This window comes from Cetorhinus maximus, chromosome 19 (genome assembly GCF_964194155.1).
Source record: "Cetorhinus maximus chromosome 19, sCetMax3.hap1.1, whole genome shotgun sequence".
Lineage (NCBI taxonomy): Eukaryota > Metazoa > Chordata > Chondrichthyes > Lamniformes > Cetorhinidae > Cetorhinus > Cetorhinus maximus.
The window spans coordinates 17,923,188-17,951,014 of record NC_135897.1 but is presented as its reverse complement, the minus strand read 5'-3'; the positions used below and the strand labels follow the sequence as shown (position 1 = coordinate 17,951,014).

Genomic DNA, 27,827 nt, shown 5'->3' with positions numbered 1-27,827 from the left:
TCCTTCCATCATAAGGTCAGAAGTGGGGATGTTCGCTGATGATTGCACAAAGTTCACCATTCACGACTCCTAAGATACTGAAGCAGACTATGTCCAAATACAGCAGGACCTGGATAACATCCAGGATTGGGCTAACAAGTGGCAAGTAACATCCACACCGCACAAGTGCCAGGCAATGACCATCTCCAACAAGAGAGAATCTAACCGTCACCTCTTCACATTCAATGGCATTCCAATCGCTGAATCCCCCACTATCAACATCCTAGGGGGGGTTACCATTGACCAGAATCTGAACTGGACTAGCCATATAAATACTGTGGCTACAAGAGCATGTCAGAGGCTAGGAATCCTGCAGCAAGTAACTCTCCTCCTGACTCCCCAAAGCCTGTCCACCATCTAGAAGGCACAAGTCAGGAGTGTGATGTAATACTCTCCCCTTGTATGGATGAGTGCAGCTGCAACAACACTTAAGCTCGACACCATCCAGGACAAAGCAGCCCACTTGATTGGCACCCCATCCACAAACATTCACTTCCTCCACCACCGACACACAGTGGCAATAATAAGTACCATCTACAAGGTGCACTGCAGGAGTTCACCAAAGCTCCTTAGGCAGCATCTTCCATATCCACGATTGCTACCATCTCGAAGGACAAGGGCAGCAGATAGATGGGAACATCGCCACCTAGAAGTTCCCCTCCAAGCCACTCATCATCCTGACTTGGAAATATATCGCTGTTCCTTCACTGTCGCTGGGTCAAAGTCCTGGAACTCCCTTCCTAACAGCACTGTGGGTGTACCTACACATGGACTGCAGTGGTTCAAGCAGGCAGCCAGCACCACCTTCTCAAGGGCAACTAGGGATGGGCAATAAATGTTGGCTAAGTCAGCGATGCCCACATCCCATGAACGAATAAAAAAAAGAGCTCATGGTGATGGGAGTAATATATTAGCATGGATAGAGGACTGGCTAACTAACAGAAAACAGAGTCGGGATAAATGGACCATTTTCAGGTCGGCAAATTGTATCCTGCGGAGTGCCACAGGGATCAGTGCTGGGGCCTCAACTATTTACAAGCTATATTAATGACTTTTGAAGGGACAGAATGTGCTGTAGCCAAATTTGCTGACAATATGAAGACAGATAGGAGAGCAAGCTGTGAAGAGGACACAAAGATGCAAAGGGATAAAGACAGGCTAAGTGAGTGGGCAAAAATTTGACAGTTGGAGAATAATGTGAGAAAATGTGAGCTTGTCCACTTTGGCAGGAAGAATAGAAAAGCAGCAAATTACTTGAATGGAGAGAGATTGCAGAACTCAGAGGTACAGAGGGATCAGGGTGTCCTGGTACATGAGTCACAAAAAGTTAACATGCAGATGCAGCAAGTAATTAGGAAGCCAAATGGAATGTTGGTCTTTATTTGGGAATGGAATATGAAAGTCAGGAAGTTTTGCTTCAACTATACAGGGCACTAGTAAGATCACACTTAAAAGTACTGTGTGCAGTTTTGTACAGTTTACTTAAGAAGGAACACACTTACATTGGCAGCAGTTCAGAGATGGTTCACTGGATGAGAGGTTTGTCTCTTAAGGAAAGGTTGGGCAGGTTAGTCCTATATTCATTAGAGTTTAGGAAAATGAGAGGTGATCTTATTGAAACATTTAAGATCCTAAGGGGGCTTGGCAGAGTAGATGCAGTGATAATGTTTCCCTCAGGAGGGAATCCAGAACTAGGGGGCACAGTTTCAAAATAAATGGTCTCCTGTTTAAGACAGTAATGAGGGGGAATTTCTTCCCTCCGAGGGTCATTAGTCTATGGAATTCTCTTCCTCAGAGAGCAGTGGAGGCTGGGTCATTAAAAGGCTGAGTTGAGACAGATTTTTGATCTACAAGGGTGTCAAAGGTCATGAGGGACGGGCAGGAAAGTGGAGTTAAGGCCACAATCAGATCAGTGATGATCTTATTGGATTGCAGAGCAAGCTCGATGGGCTGAATGGCCTACTCCTGCTCCTATTTCTTATGATCTTATGAAATGAGAAGACTTTCATGTTAGAGCAATTAAGAGCATTTATTTACCTGTTGTGCCTCTCGTTGCTTTGTCGAGGAACTTCTCATTGCTCACTTGATTAATGGAACTGGCATGGCTCACTCCTGTGGCCATTGTGATGGATGGAACTGATCTTGCAGGCCGGAGAGCAGGCTGTTCGGCTTTTACCTGGTCCCTTCTTGAGCGCTGCTGGAGGACCTTGATGATGGCATCCTTCTCCAGGATTTGTGCGTGCAAGGCTTTAATCCTAAAAGCAAGAGAAGCACACACACCTTTACTTAAAGTCAACATTTCTTCTGGCATTTTGTTCACGTGCACAGGTGATATCTTTAGCTGCACAGGCACTTCAACTTTTTTTGTCTGGCCATGGTAATTTAAGGGGACGGAATCATGTACATGTACTTTCAGGTTGCTGAGCCATCGTGTAGCTTAGAGGAGCATCGCTTACATCATCTTCCGAATTATATCAGAGGTTTTAAGTTGATACATCAACATTAACCCAACAACGTGTATGGCTCTTTGGCAATCAATTCAATTGTCAATTCTTCATTAGTAGCAACTGCTTTCCATTCCTGTGTTCAGGGTGCTTACCCTGTCTGGGGTACATACTCTGGGGTAAACACTCTGTCTGGGGTACACACATCTGGGCCCAGATTTTGATCGGGGCCCTGGTACTACAGCACCAGCAGCTTTCTTGAACCTCCCACCAAGGCTGTACATGTGTGAACCAAGGCTGTGTGTTCTGGCCGAGCTTTTTGATTTGACCAGATTGGACAGTCATTAGTCTGTCAATGTCTCAGCCAACCTGTGTCCAGGGTGGTGGTCACCAGATGAATCCCAACTCATCCTTTGGCCTCTCTTACCCAGGGTCAGCAATAGTCCAGTCCTACCTTGGCTGACACCAGCGCAGTCAACACTAATCAGAACTCACTAACTATTGACTATTAGGAAGTAACTACCCCAAGCTCGTCTTTATCAGTGTGGTCAATGGTGAAATAGATACTCAGTTCTGAAGAAATTAATAAATATATCACTTCAATACATTTTGAATTAAACTCCGAAATAAAAAGCTCTACCTGCTCTCCATCTCTTGATGACGATGACTGCTCACAATTACCTCTCCATTCTCATAGTAAACATGCTTCCCAAAGGAGCCATCATTGAAGCTGCTGTTGGGGGAATGACGAGGTGAGTGATTGATGATCGTGGTGTCTCTGTAGAAATAAAGAAACCACTCATTTCAAGGCTGAGAGGTGATCTGATGGAAGTCTTTATAAAGGTCTGACAGGGTAAACAGAGAGAAGATATTGCCTCTTGTGGGGGAATCCAAAACCAAGTGTCAGCAATACAATATAGTCACTAATAAATCCAACAGCGAATTCAGGACAAATGTTTTTACTCAGAGAGTAGAGAGAATATGGAACCCGGGGCAGAATCTTGTTGAGATGTTGGGGGCCTCACCTGTCGGCTGAAGAGCCAGTGAGAGAGCTGCACTGCCTCTTTTCAGGAAGGCCCACCTCAGGCAGAGGTGAGGCCAGCAGTGGGCCTACCCCTACAAGAAGGCTTGCCTACTGAGAGATGCCACCCAATCAGAGGCCGACAGCTCTTGTGCCAGGGGCCGGGGAGTAGTGGGGGGGAGAGGGAGGGGTGCAGTTTCATGGTGTGAGGGTCAATTGGAGGTGGATGTAAGGAGATTGGTAGGAGGGGAAGGGGCTGGCTCTCAGCAGGCTCCCCTTCCCATTATCGAGTCCCTTGATCAGGCACTGAGTGCCCTTGATCGAGGGGACCCCCCCGCAGAGGTGGCAAGCTGGCCACACATTTTTAGCTGTTGTGTACTCCACATGTCGACAGACCTGCCTGCAGCTGGGTTAATACCACTGGCAGCGGGAGGAGGCCCTTAAGTGGTCGTTAATTGGCCACTTAAGGGCCTCAATTGGCAATGGGGCAGAAAGGTTGGCCATGGGTCTTCCCACCCAAAATTTAATTCTGGCAGATGTGGGAATCCAGTGCTTCACCATCCCACCTAATTACCTACCCTTCACCACCAGCGAGAGCAGAAAATTCCACTCTCACTAAAGCAGGGAGTGGCTGCGATGAATAGTATCGATGGATTATGAGAGTGAAAGGAATAGGAAGATAAGGTGATAGGATGAGATTATATAAGGTGGGTGGAGGCTGATGTGGAGTAAAGACTGCTGGGCCGAATGGCCTGTTTCTGTCCTGTAAAACTCTGTCATTCCATGTAAAATATTCCCAGTTTTAGCATTTATATTTTCTTAAAAAAGGAAAGATTGTTTTGAAAATTGGGACAGTATAAAAGTTAATGGAAAAATTGAGAAGATAAGAGTTAAATACACAGGCTATCCAACTATCAGTACAAAATATCCCAAAGTATTTGAGATGGAAGGATCTCAAGTGAGGAGAGTCAGTGATGGGGAGGATTAAATCGAAAGAGTTGTCTGAACGTGGCACGTACCTCTGGGTAGCTGCAGTGGCAGCTGCATCCATTGCAAACTGCCGCATGGTACTCTCTTCCAGATACTTCTGTTCCCATTTGGTCATATCAGCTTCCAGAGCTAGGATCCGCTCTTCTTTCTCCCGGAGCAGCTCCATCAGTGCTGGAGCACTGTATTCCGAGGTTCCGGGATTCTGGATCATTGCCTGACGCTGCCGGGGAAACAACAGTGGTAACTCTTAATACAAATAAACAACAAAACAATTGCCACTATAAGCTGACACTCCAGTGTCACTGATGGAGTGCTACACTGCCGTCCTTCAGGTAAGATGTTAAACTCTTAGGTGGATGTAAAAGATCACATGGCACTATTGTGAAGAACAGCAAGGGGAGCTTTCCTGGTATCTTGGCCAACATTCACTAAAACAGAGATCTGATCATTATCACATTGCTGTTTGTAGGAGCTTGCTGTGCACAACTTGGCTGCTGCACTTGCTTGATTACAACAGTGACTACACTTCAAAAGCTCCTCTGCAAAGCACATTTGGGATGTTCTGAGGATGAGAATGGCGCTATATAAATGCAAGTTATTCATAATCCATGTGACAAAGAGATGATTTGCATGAATTTTCATTTTAAATCTCTTCAAGCTACTTGCTACTTTGCAAGATTCAATGTTACTTTGGGGTGATTCCATGATCTGATGATTCAAGACTTTTTTGCCCATTAAATCAAGGGAACACCACTGAAGGGCAGAACTGCCCTCACCTTGTTGATCAATGACAATCCAGCTTTCATCAGTAAATCCATCTACTTATACACTGGTTCACTGAGGAGGGATGTCAAAGTGTAAAGGCACAGGCACAATGAGCTCTGTGCAACCACCTGAAAGGTTCAGGCTCTTCAATTACCTGTTGTGTTCGCAGACTCTTTAACTCCTGCTCCAATCGGTTCCTCAGTCGCAATTCAAGCTGTTCTCGTTTCTCACATGCCGCCTGTAGCTGAGTCAGCGCATGCTGCAGTTTCTCGACCTTTTCTACATACGCTCTTTTCTTCCGAAGCTGAAAGAGAGATAAAAGAAACATGCCTGAGGTTTAGTGTCCCCACATTTTCGCATTGGTCTTCAGCTGAGGAATTTGGATAGAACTTGTGCTAAGTACCTCGTCTTCTAGCCGTACTACTTTGGACTGTGTACTGTTGAGCGCCTGGTCAAGAAGCTCCATTTGTTTGTGCTGTTCTTCACTCCTGTTGCGAGACAGGGTTAATTCCCTTCGAAGCTGCTCCTTTTCTTGCTGTTGTTCTCGATCTGTCAGCACACAAATAGAGCAGAACAATCATTCCCAGCTCCTTTCCCAATTTGGAAGAAGATTTTAACGCAAATGTTGCCTGGCAATTTATTCCTTTTTAAAAAATCAAACACCTTCAAAAAAACCAGCACAGATAGCGACTCAAAATAGACATCCTCTTGAAGACAAGTTAATGGACTGTAGCAAGTGTTGGGGATGGCTGCATAGGTATAAAACTCCCACAGTCCCAACAAGAGTTTTTCTTTTCTGAATGTTAAGAGGGTGAGTTGCCCAGTGCCATGAAAGGAAGCAGAGGCTGGAGTTATGACTACAGCACTGTGCTGGGCTGGGGAGTGCATGGGGGAGGATTCATCTCTTAGTTCCTTCAGTGGGTGTAAATAGACCACAGCCTAGCATCAAACACTGACCATGGCTATCTGTACAGGGTGGAGGGGTGGGGTGCTCCATTGAGCCCGGGCTGAGTTATGGAGGTGAAACCCGCCAACGGACAAGGGCCTCTGATGGCCCCATGGTACCACAGGAAATCCCGACCACATTGATCTCAGATCTGGCTCACTGTGACTGACTGCTGCATCCTAGGGCAAGGAGTCCAGCTCCAGATTACAGTGTCTATATCAATATCTTATTACAATGTCTATGTCCACTGATTGCCCTAGGACACTTGGGGGTAACACTCGCTGACCAGGGCTTTCCAGTGTTATATGATAGTTGCAGCCAATGAAATGCTTTGGAATTGTAGCTACTTCTGTAGTGTAGGAAACATGGCCATCAATTTATTGCTGTTAGTGGGATCTTGCTGTGCATGAAATATTGACCAGATAATCTAGTGGTACTGTTGAGGGATAAATATTGGCCGGGACACCTCCCATCTCTCCTTCAAAATAGTGTCATGGGTTCTCTTACATCCACCTGAGAGACATACGCACTCTCGGTTTAATGTCTCATCCAAGATGGCACCTCTGACAATGCAGCACTCCCTCTGTACTACACTGGAGTGTCAGCCTAGATCATGTACTCAGGTCTCTGGAGTGGGATTGGAATCTGCAACCACCTGACTCAGAGGAGAGAATGCCAAATTTGAAGCCTTTAATTTCAGTACTTCTATTTCTTGCATTTTAATAATTAATACAAAATTATTTTTGTCTTTTATTGACATTTTGTGTGGCCTGTGACCAGAGCTGTCCATCACAGGAGACTTCCATTCCCCTTGGAACAGCTGCCTGTTCTCAGTGATATATTTTATCAAAATAACTCAAACTCCATCCCTCACTACCCCTACCCTCTTGCTGTCACCACACCTGATGTGATTTTGCTGTCCTCTGTACTGCTCTATCCCATTTCTGTCCCCTTATGGCATATGGAATGCTCTCCTTCATTGGCAGAGGTATAGAATATAAAAGTAAGGATATAATGTTGGAATTGTATAAAACACTGGTGAGGCCACAACTGGAGTATTGTGCGCAGTTCTGGTCACCACATTACAGGAAGGACATAATAGCTCTGGAGAGAGTGCAGAGGAGGTTTACAAGAATGTTGCCAGGGTTAGAAAAGTGTAGCTACGAGGAGAGGTTGGATAGGTTGGGGTTATTTTCCTTAGAACAAAGAAGGCTGAGAGGCGACTTGATTGAGCTGTACAAAATTATGAGGGGAATAGATAGAGTGCACGGGATAAAATTGTTTCCCTTGATGGAGAATTCTAGAACCAGGGGACATAGATTCAAGATAAGTGGCAGAAGGTGTAGGGGGAACATGAGGAAGAGCTTTTTTACACAGAGGGTAGTGGGTGTCTGGAATTCGCTGCCAAAGTTGGTGTTAGAGGCAGAAACTCGAAACTCTATTAAAAAGTACCTTAAGTGCTGTAAGCTGCAGGCTATGGGCCGGGTGCAGGAAGGTGGGATTAGAAAGGGCACCTGGGTGTCCTCGGGCTGGCATAGACAAGATGGGCCGAATGGCCTCCTTCGGTGCTGTAACTTTTCTATGGTTTGGTCCCTAATCAGTTTTCAAATGCTCAAAGGTTGACAACATCAAACAGTAATGTGTGATCTACACGATGCACTCTAGCAGCTCCCCAAGCTTACTTCAACAGCACTTCCCTCCCCTGAGAGCTCTACCACCCAGAAGAACAACATCATGGGAGCACCATCACCTCCAAGTCACTCACCATCCCGACTTGGAAATATATCACCGTTCCTTCACTGTCACTGGGTCAAAATCCTGGAACTCCCTTCCTAACAGCACTGTGGGCGTACCTACACCACATGGACTGCAACGGTTCTAGAAAGTGGCTCAACACCACCTTCTAACCTCTTACATATTCCCCACCACGAGCGCCTGTGTCTTCAACATCACAGCCCAAAGCTCTTAAATTCTGTCCCTAAAACTTTCCTGCTTTAAGATGCTCCAGAAACCCACATTTTTGACAAGCCTTTAATCATGTCTCCTTCTTTAGCTTAATTGATGTCTGATGCTGCTCCTATGAAACACTTCAGTATTACATTAAAGGCGCTATACAAAGGCAAGTTGTTATTATCGGGACAACTGGGGAATTACAATAAAGGAAATCTCCTCACTCCATGTCTGCTTGATGGGCAACAGTCATGAGAGACCAACTAGCTCTGGTTCACAAACCCATCTCTGGCTGGACATTGTCAGCCAAGTTCTTCATGATTCACATAGCAGTACAAAGACCCCTGCTCGAGCAGTGTTTCTCACTGACTGTTCACAGAACGCAGTCGTAGATAAAACAAATGTTGAGAACCTTGTCTAACCAGCATTGAGAAAGAAAATGTATTTGTGCATTCAATAATAAAGGAAATAGCATCGAGTCCAGGGTTGCTAATTACTGAACAGACTGAAGACATTACTCAACAACACAAAACAGTTTTCTAGAGAAAGTAAAGGCTCTGCTTTATGTTCTAGCTCACAATCCTTCTTTAGCAAGTTTGCAAATAATTGTGCTAAAGCATCACAAATCCTGACATTCTTTCTTGTTTAACTTAACTGTTCCAGTAAAAGCTCTATGTATTAATATCAACAGAAACCCGCATTCCACATTCCTCTCCCCTCCCCTACCCTCAAGGGAATGACTGAAAGATCTGGGTAGGCTCCTAACTTCCTGCTATAAAGTTTGAGCATTCAACAAAGAATGTGCTTCAGGGCGGGAAGGCGGGAGGAGGGGAAGTTCGGCTGTTGATGCAAGTCATGGGACACATCCCTCCTGACCTACATACTTAACAATCACATACATTCCATCAGCAATACCTCCCACAGCAAACCCAAATTAACACTTTCCTGACCACGGGAGGGTGTGATTTACACCCTCAGAAAAATGTGAAAGATGTACAGTATAGGCTAAGGCCACAAGAGGGTTGCAATGAGCAACCCAGGGTTCGGCTTTTTAAGAAATCCTGTGGCTTTCCTACTCTCAGGCTAGGTAGGGGTGAAGTGAAGAGACGATGAGCAGATCACGGCCTGTGTTCCACCAGCTCTACATCCAATGAAGCGTTTCTGTGAAGTGAGGTGGCAGTAATGGCGGAGTGATCTTTTCAATGTTTATTTGCTTTACTCTGCAGTCTGATTTACACCTCTCTCATTTTTAATGTTTTAGTTTATTGTGATTTCAACAGATCCAAGGAGATACATCCATGTTTAGGATTACTGGGACTGTACAGGTGTAGCCCGCCCCTCTTTGTTCCTATGTCCATAGTCTTACAACATCTCAGTACTTTCCCTGAGATTGTGTCTTAACCAAACTGCTGGTATTATTTTTGCACACTCAATGTAGCCAAACCTACTGCCTTGTTTCAAGACATAAATTTTGCTGATCCCCTGCCCACATTTATGACCATGCATTCACTCACACATGCAAAGACACACAAACACATATATACACACACACACATGCACGCTTTCACTCGCACTCACACAGAGTCACACTCAATTGCACAACGGGTTCACAGAATTGTTACAATGCAGAAGGAGGCCATTTGGCCCATCATGTCTGCACTGGCCCTCCGAATGAGCATTATGACTAAGTGCCATTCTCCTACCCTTTCCCCATAACCCTGCACATTGTTTCTATTTAAATAATCATCTAAAGCCCTCCTGAATGCCTCAATTGAACCTGCCTCCACCACACTTCCAGGCAGTGCATTCCAGACTTGTACCACTCGCTGTATGAAGAAGATTTTTCTCACATTGCATTTGCTTCTTTTGCAAATCACTTTAAATCTGTTCCCTCTCATTCTTGATCCTTTTACGAGCGGGAACGTTTTCTCCCTATCTACTCTGTCCAGCCCTCTCATGATTTTGAACATCTCTATCAAATCTCCTTTCAGCCTTCTTCTCTCCAAGGAAAACAGCCCCAATCTCTCCAATCTTTCCAAAATAACTGATGTTTCTCATCCCTGGAATCATTCTTGTAAACCTCTTCTGCACTCTCCCCAGTGTGTTCATATCCTTCCTTATATCATTGACTGGTTGTTCACTGGTCAGAAGAAAGATGAGTCTTCAGTGGGGCAGAGAAGGAATGCAGTTGGATTAGGGTTAATGGCCATGCTCCACTCACTGAGCATGGCAATCGTTCAACTGTAACTAACAGAATAGCACACTGTGCTGGTTACAACTAACACTGCACAACAGAGTCACAACATAGTTGGACAGCCTCCCAAAGGCTGGGAGCAGGAACTAAATTAGGGTCTTCAGTCAGTGTTGGGTGGGGATGGAGGGAAAAATAAGACCCAAGGTCTTGTTCCTGGAGCCTGCAGTGGTGTGGGAAAATCATTACATAAGGTCTTGTACATAAAGTGGTGGCAGCTGTTCCAACAATTCCATGGCAGTAGAACAGTAACTGCAGGAGTTGCTGTATTCTGTAGCGTGCTGTGCCATCAGCTAGCTCAGAGTAATAAGTCTGTTCAGTGAGAATGCCTAGCAAACCTTGCTACAATTCCAACCTATCTGACTGCATTGTTGCCTTAGAACAGAAGGTGCCTCACACACTCAGCCCAAAATGCCAAACATTCCCATCAACTGCCTTTAATGATTCACCAACCCAAAACATTATTTTCACACACGCAGTTTCAGAGTAATGCTGCTTGTTCCATTTCCTGCTTTTTATCTTCATTCTCAGGGTGTGGGTATCAATGGCAAGGCTGACTTTTATCATCCACCCCAAGTTGCCCTAACAACGGTGACTTTCTCCGCACCTTGGAGGGCACATGGGTGTGGGTCTGGAGTCACATAGCGCAGATCAGGTAAGGGCAGCAAGTTTTCCTTCCCTGAAGGAATAGTGAAGAGTTGGAATTCTCTATCCCAGAGGGCTGTGGAGTCTCAGTCATTGAGTATGTTCAAGATAAGAGATTGATAGATTTCTAGATCGTAAAGATATCAAGGGATATGGGGTAGCGTGGGATTGTGAGTACAGGCAGCCTATTTGACCCAGGAGTGCATCGCAAAAAGAAGTGAGCAAGGAGTGAAGGAGGATGAGTAAGCAATGAGCAAGGAATGAGAAGTAAATGAGCAGTGAAGGAGGAATGAGCGAAAGTGTGAGGAGTGAGTGAGGAGTTCATCATAGTGAGGAATACATCACAGCAGGACATCAATACCCCATAGCATTCATCCGGGCACACACACATTCCAACAGCAGTGACCAGACAGCGATGAGGCCTGGGCTTTACCCTAGCTCAGAGACACTGAAACTGATTGTACAAGTCCTACTGGTGCCCTGGCTGAGATCAGTGAACTCTGCGCCTGGCAGTGTATTTGTAACCTGTGCCATTGGGAAAAGACAAGGTGAGGCTGTGAGACACAAACATCTGACATCCTGTAATGTGCAAGTGTCTGACATAGGAATCTTTCTCGACAAATCAAAGCCCTCCCCTCCAGTCTGCACCTATTTCAGTAAAAAGAGGCTGCATGCATTCAGTGAGTAACATTTTATGGTCAAAGTGCCATTCATGTCTGTTTATCATAACTAACTGATGACCAATCAGCTCCACAGTCACTACTGATTTGTGTGTTAAATTAACCAACAAAAGATGTGATAGATTCTGAGTGCACAGGTTAGAACCTCAACATTAATTTAATAATTTAATTTAATAATCAGCCTTTTGAGCAGATTGGGTTCTCTGTTTCAGATTATGCATTATATCTGCCTTGCTGTTTGTTTTGGAAAGTGCAGCAGCCACAGGCTCAAACTCAGCTCTCAGGAGAACAGCAGCTTTTGAAAGATTCCAATCAGCCAGTGAGCAGTGCCGGCTCCCTGCCTCCCTCCTGACCTTACCACAAGGACACATTAGCAAGGGCAAGAGCAAACATGTCTGCCTACGATACACTACATGTGAGTGGCGTGTTAATAATGCTGCACAAAACTTAACCTGTCCATTAATTCTGTCCGTGTTTCTTAAGAGCAAATTACTGGTGTTTGAGGATTGGCGGAGGGAGGTACACAACAGCCAGAATCACCTGAGGTATGCGAGGAATTTAAACTGCCTTTATTATCACAGGGGATAAGTGTTCCAGTGCCAAGAGCAGTTTGTTTAGCCATCAAGTTTCCCTCTCCTTAAGCTTTTCTCTGTCTTTGTACAACTGAACTAAACCCTGAAGAATTTATCAAATTTGAGTACATTTGAAGTGCTAAATCTCATCAGAGTGGAGTAGAGTGGTAGGGGAAGGCAGGAAGGGATGGCGAGGCTATTGTTTGATTGCATTATACTTGGAGCTGTGAGGGTGTCTTTATTGACAGTTCCATCTTGCACACTGGTTGCTGGGGGAAACCGCACAGTGCTCCCACTAATGCTGGCACCCAGGGAGGTAGGCCTTCATATTTCTGGCCCTCCAATGGCCTGACTGCTGACACCCGTCAGTGGTGCAGTGGGCAACATTTTCCTAGACCAAGTTGGCTATGAGGTACAGCACCCACCTCCAGCATGCATCGTAAAGTCAAAGGTGACAAAGCACCATGTTGATACCTGTGCTGATGCTGGGTGAAACCACTACATAAACCAAGATCCACCAAGTCAATCTAGTGATTGGTTGATCTGCACAAACCAGGAGGGTCCCAGAATCAATCTAGTACTGTGTTAACTGGTCTGAGTCCAGGAAGAAGGACGGGGACTAACATTAGCCTTAGCACTTGAGAAAGGCAGTGGAAAAACTGATCAGGGTTCCCTTTCCTGGCTAGAAAGGTTCTGTCTGGACCAGGACATTTGCTTGGATGTGAATGAAGGCTGCGAGCAGTGAGGTACAGCCTTCACCAAAGACTCCCCACTGAAGGAGTCAGAAGGAGGGGCAGGGATAGGGAGAAGACTGGCTGAGGAAAACGATGGGAGTAGGAAGTGCTGAAAGAATTCTAACCTTCCCTCAATGTATGGACAACAAATAAAAACAATTTAATTGGATAAGTCACTTGAAATGATCTTCAATCTGACTGAAAACTCTAGGAACAGTTTAAGAAAAATCAACTGATTGTTTCTTTTAAAAACAACCATCTTTTCCAAGCCAGAAGAACCTTATTTTGCTCAGATATGTGTTTCTGGATTGAAGTCAGTTGTATAATTTTAACGGATGATGAACTTACTTTGAGTAATCAGCCTGCTGACAATGCTTTGTCCATCTTCTGAGATCACACATTCTTTGCTGGTCAACAGTTTATTGGCAGAGTCCAGCTTTTCTGCAAATAAATCATTGTGGGGAAAATAACATTGTGAATTTAGCAGCCAATCGAATTGTAAGTTCAAAGTACTTAGCTCCACTGAGAACAGTCAAAAGCCATCAATCAAACTACCTTGTACCTACAGCTCCTTTCACATCTTCATCTCCTTCTTATAATATTTTAGTTTAATTATTTCTATGAAGTCTATGTGAAATAGCTATCAGGTTCCTCCATTACAGTTTCTTTGTTCCCATTCTGTCAAATTTGATCATGTTTCAATGTCATTTCTTCTCCCACTGATTCCCTCAATGTGCTCCAGTGTGATAGGCTCCAGTGTGATAGGCCCCAGTGTGATAGGCTCCAGCTATTTGGACTCCACACATGGAGATACATAAATTATGAAGTTCGAATGTATGGTGCAATAGATTTTTGGAAATATATTAAGGGTATATATGTCAAGCAATACTTAACCGAAATGAACTCCATTAACCCTTTAAAGATGCAGCTCCCTGGCAATTTTAGCTTAGCTTAAATGTGAGCAATTCTCATATTTGCTTGTCCTAAATCTTTTAGTCATTTCCATTTATGACAATCTTTATCTTAGCAAAGTGGTGAAAAGAGAAAATTGGGAGATGTCTGCCACCAATTTCTGGGTTACAGTTGGGGTCTGATTTCTAAGCTTACCTTTCAGATCACGATTGAAGTCGTGAAGCCTCCTGATCTCTCCTTCCATTTTGTTTCTCATTGTTTTTTCCAGTGCCTCCCGTTTGGAAGATGCCTTCATGAGGTTGTCATAGGCTTCAGAAATTCGCTGGATCTCTCTCTCCAGCTGCAGAGGGTAAGCAGAGGGACAGGTTGGATAGTGAAGGATGATAAAATGGGACATAGCAGCTTGTGTGACACTAAATTCAGTCAGACAACAACAACAACATGAACAGTAAGATGCAATGGTTATCTGAGAAGAAATGTTTGGTTGAAATCAATCCAAAAGCCCTTAGATGTCCCATCATATTTTATTCAAATTTTCATAGAATGATACATCACAGAAGATGGCCATTCAGCAAGTGGTGCTTCCGATGGCCCTTTGACAACAATCTAATTCGGCTTTCCATCTTCCTACATTGGATTCCTTAAATGAGACTTTCAATAATTGGCTAATTTAAGAACATTATCTGTTTTAGAAAACCATGACATGCTGGATTCGACAGGGTTACCTTTGAGAAAATATCAATTATTGCACTCAAGACCAGATGGTTAGAGTTCATGGAAATAGCTGGCAAAATTAATCAAAACCAGGACCCAGGCAATAATTTCACAACCTGTAACGCAAAGTTTAAGGAAGTAACGGGCAAAGCTTCCATAAATGATACATTTTTAAATAACTGTGATGTGTGAGTACTGTGCCCAAGCAGAAGCCAGTAGCTGAAGGGTTAATATACAGATACATAGACAAGAGACCACACTCAAGGGGACAGTAGGTCAGGGGTAGGCTCACAACAGTGATTCACTGAGCTACGCGCTCTCTGGGACAATGGGGAATTTCCCCTCAACTTATCTGGCATTAAATGCTTTCATGAACAGAATTATTCCTCATCAATTCCACTGACTCTAACATGCCTCCACTGCTGTGGTAAGGCTTTATGTGAGTTAACCCTCCTGAATTTCATCCAGGTAACAACCCTTAGCTGAGAGTATTGTAGACTGTTAAATGATGTGGGTACTTCAGAACTGAACTCCCCCCTGGGCTCACCTGACATCCTCACATACAGCTATCCAGCAGGATTTGGTCAACAGCAGCCTTCCTGGCACCACCGCACCTCACCACCACTAACCCCCACCCCCACAACCCTCCAGGCTCTGGCTAAAATCAGCTAACCCAACACAAAACAACAATCAAAGTTGGGACATTCCCAGTTTGGTTACTCACTGGAGTTTCTGCTTAGAACTGACTGAGCTTGTTCAATACTGGTAATCCCCATCTACACACAATCCCAAAACATTCCTAAACGGGCAAAGCCTGGACAAGCTTACATTTGGAGCCCTACTTTCACAAAGGCCTTCTATTTCTAACTCAACAAGGGTTAGAGAGAAGGACAAGCCTCTGTGCACCTGACTGAGAAGCAAATGAAAGAGGGTCTTTCATATGAAAAAAAAACAACTGCTGTGTCTCTCTACAAGTCTCAGTAAATTTCATTCCTTAACCATTACAGCTGAGGTCAGATGGGGAGACAGCACAAGCTTAAATTCACTGAGCTTCTGCTAACTTATGGTCACGGCAATTGCACTCATATAATGCACTAGATAGTTCCATAGCTCAAGTCATTTTTTAACTCAGTTGTTATCACGCATTGTTTGACAGACATATAGTGTCTCCTAAATTTCGATGGGACTGGAAACCCTCCAGGGAGTTATTAAAGTAAAGCAATGGACTTACAAGTCTTTAAGAATGAGATCCAGCAAAAAGTCTCTCCAGGGTTATGAAGAATAGTCCCAGTCACTTACTTTGGAATTACTTGATTCTTGATGTTGTTTACAGACTTTGCTCAGTGAAACCTTCTGTATCTAAACTATAGGTTGGCCCGTAGCAGGAATGGTCCCTCCCCTCGGAACATACACACACACGCGCACACATACACACACACACCCACGCACACACACACATGCACACACACACACACACATGCACACACACACACACGCACACACACACATGCATACACACACACACGCATACACACCCACGCACACACACACATGCACACACACACACACGTGCGCGCACACACACACATGCATACACACACACACATGCATACACACACACACACGCATACACACACACACACACTGTGAACACTGGAATGAGGTATTGCTCAATCTGCTGCCTCTTTCTCTGGCCGTTCAGTTTAAGGTGCCCCCAAAAGCAAGCGATTATTGTATTTTCAGAAACTAAAAGTCTGCTGTGAAATAAATGGTTTTAACTGCTCATTAACTACCCAAGTAAAAACCCAATCTTTTGTTTTAATAAACAGGGTTTAGTGGAGGGTGAGTCACGCGCTGATTATAAGCTGTCGCAATTCACGTCTTTAAAGTGCGGGAACGAGGAAAGTATTGCACAAATCTGGCCTTCTAAAAGCCTGCAGAGCATTCCTATTATGAGTGGCAATTTGTCAATGAAAATCGATGAACATATTAGATGCAATCAAACTAACAATGTAACAGATGTCATTACAGTTTCAGCAGTGGAAAATAACAGATGGTCATAAAAGCAAGAACCTATTCAGAGTATGCAGAAAAATAATAGGCGAAGCCACACCTGGTTGGACAGTGTGACCATCGCTGTCAGGTACTGGTGGTTCTTGGAAAGCTACAGAAGAGTTTGCAGTTACCAGCTGTACATCCAACCAATTTCAGCAGGCAGCAGTAATCTAGTAGTCTAGATTATTTAGTTCATCTGAAACTGTTCACAACTATCTAATCCAAGGGCAGCAAGGATATAGTAGGAAATGGAAGTCTGATATTTCCAAATGACAGAATATTTGCAGTAATCAGCTTCCACTGCCTCACCATTCATCACTCCCAACTTTTCTACCGTTCTACAACTTGCATTGCATTTGGTTTTAAATTCAAATACTTTCAAACTGGAACCATTGGCACTGAGCTATACTGTCAGTCGCTAGTGTATACACCCCAATTGGTCAGCGCTAACTCGAAAAGAGGCAGTTTACAAAAATATTCCTTCGTACCTTTTGGATTTTAGCCGATTTTTCATTGTGGCCATCGAGTTCTTTCCTCAGGTTTTCATTCTCCTTCAACAGCATCTCAACCATTTGCTGGGCACGGTTTATGAGTGCCACATGATCAACTGTCACCATCTGGCTGCTGCCATGAGGCTCCTCAGGAACCATCACTGCTTCCATTTGTGAAGAGGTTGGAGAGGACCGGAGGCTGTGTCTCTGCTGCTGGGCAGGGTGCAGAGTTTGAGCTTGACTCATCCTGAACAAAACAATGATACAAATGGACCAGACGTCATGACAGGTTCAGTTGTCTGGAATGTAACCTTGCTGTCGAACAGCCTACTGTTTGCTTTAGTATTTAACTGTAAGCTCTAGGTTTCTATGTCACTACTGGCTCAGGGGCAGGCAAAAAGCCTCATTTTAAAAGGAAGATTTGATTGAACAAGAAAAACGAATCATATTGTTTAAAACCCAGGAAGAAACCTGAATAGGAATGCTCAAACTCTGTCCAAATTCATCGAATCAAATCAAGTAAATTTATACAACCACTGGGAAAATAGAATGGATCAAAATTCTCAATATTCCAACAAACATTCCTTGGATCACTTCTAGAAAAATCAGAGACTCTTACATCACTAGCAGCAATGACTTTACAAAGATTCTTAATCTGTTTGCAAATTTAAAGCAATATACTGTACTTACAAGTGGACTATGTCCTACAAGCTCTTTCAAAGCTGTAAAGCAGTGGTCTCAAATACAAGGCATTGCATTGTCTGATATTCAAATGATGGGATCACACTGTCCCAGACCGTTCAACTCTCTGTCACTCCGAGTGAAGCTCAATAAAAGTCACATCTCCAGAGGAATTTTAAGCTATGGAGCATTAGACTGTCAGCTAGGAGCACGCCAATCATCAGATCACCATCGATGGACTAACGCCACACACCCCCTTTCAAACCTCTTTATTTATTATAAATGATGGTAATTTGTCAATGAGAATTTCTGTCTTTTGTACAAGTTGAGTATTCTACTGAATTCTAGGCTGACCTCTCTTCTCGTTTCATGTTTTGGTTCTTAAATAATAGTTCTGAAACTGTTCCCACTTTGCCCTGAGGGAATGATGAATAAAATTCAGAACTCTGTGCAGTAACACTCTTGTTGTTCTGTTAAAGTCTGTGTACACTATCTCTCTTGGGATGTGATCTTCCCAGCTGACATCTCAGGCTTTCTTCTAACAACCTATAGCTGCCATCCCTGGAAGGTAATGAGAGTATTCAGAGTCTTAATAATTATAGGTTTATCAATATTCCATCAGGTCAACAGAACTGGTTTCTGTCAATGAACAAAAGACACATCCCATGTTCCCTCCACCCCTGCAGCTCTCCATCGCAACCAAGCAGGTGCCAGACTCGCAGCCTGAAGGCGGAAGATGGACAAATAGTACACATTTTCTGGCACACAAAATAAAAACACTGCTTGTGTTGAAATAGGTTTACGACCTCTCAGTCTTGTTGATCAAGTCGCACTCCTAACAATTCTCAATTGTCAATGTCACAGATTCCTGTTGGTGAACAAGATGTGAATTACATACCTCCCTGGAATGTGACAGGACACACCTTCACATTGCTGCTTGTTCCACTATAGCAATACTTTCAAGTTGCTTTCAAATCTCATCAACATATTTAAAGCGCAAGAAAAAAACAACCAAGGTGAACTAATACATTTATTTAATTTAAATCAACAGAGTAGGAATGCTAGCAGAAAGGATCAGTGTTGCTAATTCTAATTAGAATAAGTAGAGTAAATCTTTGTAAAAGGATGTGATACGGTAATGGGTGTTCGCCATTGGTCCAATATCAATACCTCATACACAAGGCATTCCCAGTCTATAGTAAACAGGCAAGATTATTTCTTCTTCCTGGGTGTGGTTCTGTACTTAAGATGACTTTACGATAACTAATTGACAATAATAGAGGTCACAAAGGAACTCTGAACAAATTCCTCAAACAAAAAATGGCAACTTTTGACAAGGGCCATGGAATGCACAATGTAGGTCATTAAAGCTGCTGACTTATTCTACACAGGAAGCCCAGATTTCCCGTCTGAAGTTATCTCACTTGGGCACTGGGTGAAGGGGACTAGCTTAACACTACTTCAGCTCTCAATGTATTCACCCAAACAAGCAATTTGTGACCAAAGCAAGGAAGAGTATGGCAGGAAGGAGATTAGTGAAAGGAAAAACACAAGCCGATACTCTCAGTTTTTTGTCAAGGTTGTGCTACATGATTAGTTAAATAAATGGGTCATTCAATGGTTAGGCTGCAAATCTGTCAGTGTAATGATCCCCTCCCCTTCAAATCCTTCTGTATGAAACAATGAAAACAGATCTTGCAAACAAATGATGCTGTGTCTGCCTCCTGACCTCTGCATGAATGTTCTTGCAAGTTGATTGAGGCTGGACATGGAGGATAAGTAATTAAGAATTATTAGTAATTAATATCTAGAGTACTAGTACTGAAATTGACTATACCAAACATTCCTAAAATGATTGTTCATAGATTGGTGACTGATAATTTGTAATTATTCTACCTGGGGGATCTCCCTACTCACTTACTGATTCTGATGCTGAAAATGTTCTCATTTGATTTTACCTTCTCTATTCAAGCTCATAGATAAAGAAAAATGCCGATTGTGAAATCAAACCAGCAAGAAATCAATTTGAGGAGACTGAACTTCTTCACTGAAGCTAGACTCTCCCATACAAAGGCTAACAATTGTGAGACACCCTCTATTTCTCTTTTCTGCTGCTGGAGCCAATGATTGGGCTGCAGTGCAGTTCCCTGGACACTGATAACCCTTCAGACCTTCACCCATGGGCATTCTTCAGGTGAGAGTCTTAACTGGTAGTCAGAAGCTATTTGACTTTGAAGATGTCAGAGTTGAGACATTAATAGGAGCAGGAGTAGGTCATTCAGCCCCTTGAGCCTGCTCCACCATTTAATAAGATCATGGCTGAGGCTGATGAGCTCTCACCCAATGCCCATAAACATGCACACAATCCATCTCATAGATCTGGGCAGCAATGAGGGATAGGAGTGAAGGCTGATTCCTATAGTGCCATACCATCTTCCCTGAACAGCACTGCATCACCCAGCTTAGGCCTGCTAATTCAGCAGATATAGGGATCAAAGCAGGGCCCCTCCTGATCCCCACAAATCAGTGTAACTGCGGTGTAGTTGCCAATTGACACAGCACAGGTAATCACAAGCCAATTTTTAAATGTTAAAGGAGGGAGTTGAAGAATCTTAGATGGTTTGAAGTGTGAGATTGTATGGAGTAAATTTACCTGTCTGCTTGTATTTGGTTGCAGTACCCATAGCCACCGGGCACCTCCTGCTGACAGTTGAAGTATGGCATAGCAGATTCATTGTAAAAGTAGCCATGCTGCTGGGAATGGCTGAGCATAGGAGCTGCTGACTTCACATGGAAAGGGTATTCTGGGGGAGGGCCACGAGGTTCTGTGGAGTGACAGGGCACTTGATACCCTGGAAGAACTGGCTGCTTCTGATGCTTGGATAGCTGAGGGAAACTCTGTGAGGAGCTCATTGTCATCTGGCCTTTGGCTCCATTCCTCTCCAGAGAAAGTTGCATGAGTCTCTCGCTGAGAGACCGCACATGCCCATGTTTCAACTCCTTGAGGACATCATCGTGAAGGCCGTGGTCTGGACAGACATCATGTGTCACTGACTTGTCTTCAGTGGAGGCATTCTGGTTTGTTCCAGAAACCATGTAAGACCCCATACCCCCAGCCTGCTGGTTCCTCTGCACTGCCAGGAGCTGAGACTGGGCTTTGGCTTCTTCATAGGAAGGAAGTTCTTCTCCATTGAACTGAAGTTGGTGCAGGCGATGCAGCAGGTTTTCCGAATGTGTGTGGTCGCCCTGATGCTCTTGTCCCTGCGGTTCCTGCCGTGTGGAATGCTGTACAATTTGACACTCCTCCTGAGTGAGGCTCTCCAAAGAGGAGCGAGGGCTGCCCATCCCTCCCCTCATTGCCTGTTGCTGGATAGCCAGCAGTGTGCGGTTATCTGTAAGATTCCCATAACGCAGCTGCTCCTGGATCAGTCTGTGGAGGACTGTACCTGACGAGTCTTCTGCTGTTCTCATTGTGGCTCAGTTAACTGATAGATCCTAAAACACAAAACAGGGCAATGAGATCCAGACACTCGCGCACACTCACACAAACACAGACATGCACACCAACACACACACACACACACACAGATACAGACACACATACACAGACGCACACTCACACAGACACACACACCCCTAGCACACACTCACACAGCTACAGACACACACACAGACACCAGCACACACACACACGTTCACATATACACACTCACGTATAGACACACTCACAGATACACACACACACATATATACACACACACTCACAGACATACACACTCATACACACACTCATACACACTCACAGATACACGCACACACACACAACTCACAGACACACATGCATACGCAGACACACACAATCACACACACACTCACAGATACACACACTCAGACACACACACCCATACTCTCAGACACACACACTCACTCACACCCAATCTCACAGACACACACACTCACACTCACAGACACACACATACACACAGACATACACACACACACACAGAGACACACACACCCAACCTCACAGACACACACTCACACGCACACACTCACAGAGACACACACACTCACACATACACTCACACAGGTATAGACATAAACAGTAAAATCATTCAGTTGAATAGTTATATATTTCATAGAATCTTACAGATCAGAATAAGGCAGCCATTCAGCCAGTGATACCTGTGCCTGCTCTCACACCCCCCCACTCTTTCCCCATTTCCCTGGTTCTTTTTATTTGTTTCAATTAATTATCCAATTCCCTTTTCAAAGTTATTATTGAAGCTGCTCATCTTTCAGGCAGATAATAACAGTTCACCACTTTCCAAATACTATCCCTATGCTATTTCCGCCAACTCCAGTATGATGCCGCCACCAAACACATCTTCCTTTGCACCCCCCACCCTATCGGCATTCCGTAGGGACCGTTCCTTCTGGGACAACCTGATCCACTTCTCCATCACCCCCTACACCCCAACCCCCTCCCACAGCACCTTCCCATGCAATCGCAGAAGGTGCAACACCTGCCCCTTTACTTCTCCCCTCCTCACCATCCAAGGATCCAAATGCTCCTTTCAGGTGAAGCAGCATTTCACTTGCACTTCCCTTAATTTGGTCTACTGCATTCGCTGCTCCCAATGAGGTCTCTTCTACATTGGAGAGACCAAACGCAGACTGGGTGACCGCTTTTTGGAACACCTTCGGTCTGTCCACAAGCATTACCCAGACCTCCCTGTCGCTTGCCATTTCAACACACCACCCTGCTCTCTTGTCCACATGTCTTGTCCTTGGCCTGCTGCATTGTTCCAGTGAAGCTCAACGCAAACTGGAGGAACAACACCTCATCTTCCGACTAGGCACTTTACAGCCTTCCGGACTTAACACTGAGTTCAACAACTTCAGATCATGAACTCACTCCTCCATCTTCACCCCCTTTTTGATACCTTTTTTTCAAATATTTATTTTTAAATTTTTACATATACATTTTTTACCACCTATTTCTATTATTATTTTTAAAATTTATTTCCATTCATTGTTTTATCCCCACCTTTTAGCCTATTTTGATCCTGGCTCCCACACCATCCCCTCTCCCCACCCCAACCTGGGCCATCTGTCACTTGCTCATCCTGCTTTCCACTCTTAATGTCACCATTAGCACCTCCTTTAGCCAGTATCACCACCATCAACACCCCTTCCACCTTGTGTTTATGACACCTTTTGCAATCTCTCCTTTGCCTCCACCTATCATTGGCCTTCTATCCAGCTTCACCTGTCCCACCCCCCATTATACAGTATATATTTCACCACATTTCTACTTCTCTTTAGTTCTAAAGAAGAGTCATCTGGACTCGAAACGTTAACTCTTGTCTCTCCACAGATGCTGTCAGACCTGCTGAGTTTTTTCCAGCAATTTTTGTTTTTATCCCTCTGTGTTCTCTGGTCATCAACCCTCCCACCACTGGAAACTCCATATCTACCTCAACAAAACCCTTCATGAGTTTGAACAGCCTATCAAATCTCCTCTTAATCCTCACTGCTTTAAAGAGAACAAACAATTCCAGCTTCTTCAATCTCTCCACATAACTGAAGTTCTTCATCCTTGTTACCATAATCTATTCAATCGTTCTATCCTTTCCATGGCCTTAATATCCTTAACTCAATACATTTCTTTTAATTTTTGAAATCTACAGAAAACATTAGCAACATTGCAAAATTAAATATGCTCGTTGAACCCTCAGAGAGAGCAAAGTCCGTGAAGTCCACACAGTGAAATGACTGATTTTACACCTGAGTTCAGTACACAGTATTGTACAGTGTATCTCCAAGGCCAGACAGTTTATGCACAATCTGCCAACACTCATTCCTCCCTCCCTATTCCTTGGTGCAGATCCTAAACCTACCTAGAAAATTACAGAGGATACGACTTAGCAGCACTCAAGCCTGTCACGTCCTGAGTCTCCCCCAGCTCAGTAACTGCCCTGTCTCCTTAGAGACAGCACGTCAGGCTGAAATAACAGCCCTGCAGGCTTGGGGTAGGTGTTTCAATAATCACAAGATAATGGCATGAATTTGAGGAATGTTAGGCATTAAACTGCAAGTATGAAATGACTGGTGAAGGAGGGTCTCAGAGAGTTTGGCTGTTGGGAAGCTGACCACACATTAGCCTGAATATTCTACATGAAATTTCTAACATAAACCGTGAAACTAAAGATAGTGTATTGTTCCTGTGATTAAAACCATCTGCATTTTACCTTGGATCACTCTAACTATATATAGCAACTTTTAATAAAAATCGTGACAGACAGTAAGTTGGTGGGAAGTTAGCTGTGGACTTTGAAATCTCATTTATCAGGGACCCTCAGGAAGTGTGCATTGAAACAATTTTTTTTGTTATTTTGATAGATTATTTCAAAAACCACACACAGGACTGCAAGTAGCGATCACACTGCCCCAGGACTGCAGATACTGTGAGGGAAAGCTGGCACAAATGAAAGCATGAATCATCAAGGAAAACATTCAGAGAATGTTCCTGAGGAGAAAAGATCCAGCTCCCCTTTATTCCTGACAGATGCTTTGATTTATGTGTGGTTCTGATATTACTGCGGATTGACAACACTTAAGGCATTTCTCCCATTATCTTGCAAAATGGCATGTGTTTTACAGCTAAATTCTAAAGAATGACCATTTCTAACCACCCAAATATACATTGGCAGGGAGCAGAATCTGTTCCAAAATACATTTGCAGAAGGGAAAAGGCAGATCTCCAGCTAATAACAGTAGATACACAAATAAAAATATGTTCTTTGATGGTAGGAGGGCATTCCTTCTTAGTGGAGTCTGATTATCCCTGAATGGGACCCACTGATAAAACACAACAGACTTACAAATGGAACTGCATTCCTAAAGGTTTCCAAAACAATAGCTCATTCACCTACCTGCAACATCCTGGGGAAAAGCGTGCATTCCAAACAGACATGTGAAAACATCTCCCCTTGCACTACTCCTCAACCTGAGAACCTGCCAATTTAAATCTCCAGACTAATCCAAATTTCTTTGGATTTAAAATACATGCTTCATGTGTATTGTAGCAAAAGAGTTCTTTCCATTAATATCTGTAAGGATTATTGAAGAATTTCTATGTTATAAATGTATCAGAGATGCAGCAGGACAAAGAGTCTAGTTATCAAAAGGTATAATTATTATAAATAGGGTTATCAGCCCCTCTATAAGTTTACATTAAATTATGGTTCATTATTAGGTTTTCTCTAGTGAACCATATTAACCCACAGGTACACTACATATTTTATAAGGTTCACTCTGTATATTTCATAATATATAACCTTCACTAATACAAGGTGGATAATTTAGAATCTGTGTTGTTTACTAATAGTGTGAGTATTTTATAATCTGTAATCTTTACTAATAGGGTGAATATTACAATCTGTAATTGTTACTAACATGGGGAATTAAACCTTTACTGACACAGGGGAATGTTACAATGTGTAATCTTTACTGATGAGAATATTACAATCTGTAATCTTTACTAACACAGGGTGAATATTACAATCTGTAATCTTCACTAACACAGGGGGAATATTATAGTCTGTAATCTTTACTAACACATGGGGAATATTATAATGTGTAATCTTTACTAACGCAGGGGGAATATTGTAATGTGTAATCTTTAGGAATACAGGGGGAATATTACAATCTGTAATTTTTACTAACACAGGGAATATTACAATCTGTAATTTTTACTAACACAGGGGAATATTACAATGTGTAATCTTTACTAACATGGGAATATTACAATCTGTAATCTTTACTAACACAGGGGAAATATTTCCCTCTCTGGCTCCTTTTTGTTCGCACATTCTTCTTGAGTGACATCATTGGCCAGAAGGCAGTATGAAGGAGCGATCCGGGGAGCCGGGGAAATGGGGATTAACCAAGGGAGACGGATAATATCAAGCTAAAATCTTTGAAAGCTATTTCCATCTGCACAAGGTGTAAATCATTTCTGTTGCATTCAGGAAATTAACCCGAGAAGCCATATGTAATATTTGTAACGGTTTGAATCTTCTCCAAGTGCAATGTGAATTCTTTAAAGTAATTCGGCACTGGAATGATAGTTAATGAAGAGAGTGAAATCCGTGCACAAGGCTGAATGGTACACAATAATAATGATAAATATGAAACTGACCTGAAATTATAATTTCATATCATGAAGCGAGTCGAGGTGTGTGTGTGTGTGTGAAAGCACCGAATAATCCTCAGCTCCGGATTCCGTGTTCGGTATCCCCCAGTATCCAGAATCTGTAGCTAGGGGCTGTGAGCTGGAGCTGGAGCACCCTTGCTGCCCGTTTGCCTGTCTGCCTGCTGTGGAATGGCTGGATCCTAGCAGCGGCGAGCGATGGAGCAGCGACAGGAATGTTAGGAATGCTGATCTGCGTGTTCCTCGGTTTATCAAAGGCAGCCAGCAGGCCAGGGATCCGTCCTCACTGAGAGGCACAGCAAGACTCAGCCTGCAGAGGGCAGTTAACAGCCCAACAGCCTCCAAAGCAGAGCACACACACACACACACACACGCTCAGCTTCACAGAAATGAATATCCACAGAAAAAGTAACTTAAAACAGTAAAATCCAGCCAGGACTCTGGAACAAGCGGGAGGGATTTCCAGGAGCGTTTCTTCACGTAAAGGGGCTTGGAAATCTGAAACTCCCTCCCTTAAAAGGCTGGATTCAATTGGATATTTCAGCCCTGAGATGGATAGATATTTATTTTACCGAGGGTATCCAGGAATATAAAGTGATATAAAGTCCCTTCAGGCAACCCAAGGGATTGAAGGGTTGGATGACCTCCTCCAGTTTCTGTGTATACTGTTGTTTTCGCTTGTGCAGAAATATTAATGTGATTTCATGCACAGTAATTTTGTTTTGCATTTCATATTATCCATTTGTCACTGCAGATTCTCCCATCAGAACTGTGCAGACATATGTTTAAATCCCCTCTCCCTTTGACATCTCTAAATCTCAGACTGCATGTACCAGGAATCCTGATTCGAGATTAACGCATTCATGGCGCAAAACAGTAAGAAGCACTTTCTGCAAAGTAGCAAACTCAGGAAATTCAAACATCATAAATTCAATGGTTAAGAGATATACTTGTGAAAATAGAAGTGTGAATCAGGTTATTCTGGGTCGGATGGTCAGTAGAAAGGGTGAGGGGGTTAGAGGTTCAGATGGTCAGTGGAAAGGGTAGGGGGGTTGGAGGTTCGGATGGTCTGTGGAAAGGGTGGGGGGGCCGGGGGCATCAGGTTGTCAGTGGGTGGGTTGGAGTTCAGGTGGTCAGTAGGGGGTTCACTTGGCCAAGGGGTGGGGGTCGGCCGGTCAGTGGGTGGTCAGGGGGGTCAGGTTGTCAGTACAGGGGGTGGGGGATGTGAGGTCGGATGATCAGTGGAAAGGGTGGGGGTTGGGGGGTTGCCGGGTGGTCAGTCGGGAGGGTCAGGTGGTCAGTGGGAGAATGGGGCAGGTGCTTAGGGGTGCTCAGTGGGGGAGGGATCAGGTGGTCAGTGGGGTCCCGAGAGGATGAGGGGAGTCCCATGGGGGGGGTTGAGGGGATAGCTGGGGGGGTTGGGGGGAGTTCCATGGGTGTGGGGGCTCGGTGTCGGTCAGTACTATAGTTATTCAGAAACTGGAAGTAGTTTTAACTGTTCTAACTTTTTCTGGGTAACAATTGATGTAAGGCAGTCGGAACCATCGAAGTCTGCGATTTGTACCATACTTCTGGATGGTTCCCATTGTAGGGCAAGTGCTCAACAGAAGTTGGAGCTTCCCGGGCAATTGCTGTGCATTCCTTACCTGGGCACCTTTGGGGGGTGGAGGAGGAGTGAAGGGGAGTTCCCCATTGCATCTTTGGGGTACCCCCCCCCAG

The 27,827-nt window shown here is 43.9% G+C and overlaps 1 protein-coding gene across 2 annotated transcripts in view; it reads right to left on the bottom strand.

The window, feature by feature from the left end:
- amotl2a (angiomotin like 2a) overlaps positions 1 to 26,222 on the bottom strand; it is a 32,260-nt gene extending 6,038 nt beyond the window's left edge. Inside the window, exons 1-10 of one of the 2 annotated variants that reach the window (XM_078563541.1) lie at positions 26,097 to 26,222; positions 20,544 to 21,385; positions 17,207 to 17,456; positions 14,145 to 14,289; positions 13,386 to 13,478; positions 5,663 to 5,808; positions 5,414 to 5,563; positions 4,524 to 4,714; positions 3,124 to 3,261; positions 2,077 to 2,294 (exon numbers count right to left, since the gene is read on the bottom strand). In XM_078563541.1, coding sequence (XP_078419667.1) covers positions 2,077 to 2,294; positions 3,124 to 3,261; positions 4,524 to 4,714; positions 5,414 to 5,563; positions 5,663 to 5,808; positions 13,386 to 13,478; positions 14,145 to 14,289; positions 17,207 to 17,456; positions 20,544 to 21,361 — 2,149 coding nt within the window. In that variant the 5' untranslated portion in view covers positions 21,362 to 21,385; positions 26,097 to 26,222. Of the gene's footprint in view, positions 1 to 2,076; positions 2,295 to 3,123; positions 3,262 to 4,523; positions 4,715 to 5,413; positions 5,564 to 5,662; positions 5,809 to 13,385; positions 13,479 to 14,144; positions 14,290 to 17,206; positions 17,457 to 20,543; positions 21,386 to 24,828; positions 24,935 to 26,096 lie in introns of those variants that run through there. The other variant, XM_078563542.1, reaches the window with a different exon arrangement.
- Between the last annotated feature and the right edge of the window lie 1,605 nt (positions 26,223 to 27,827).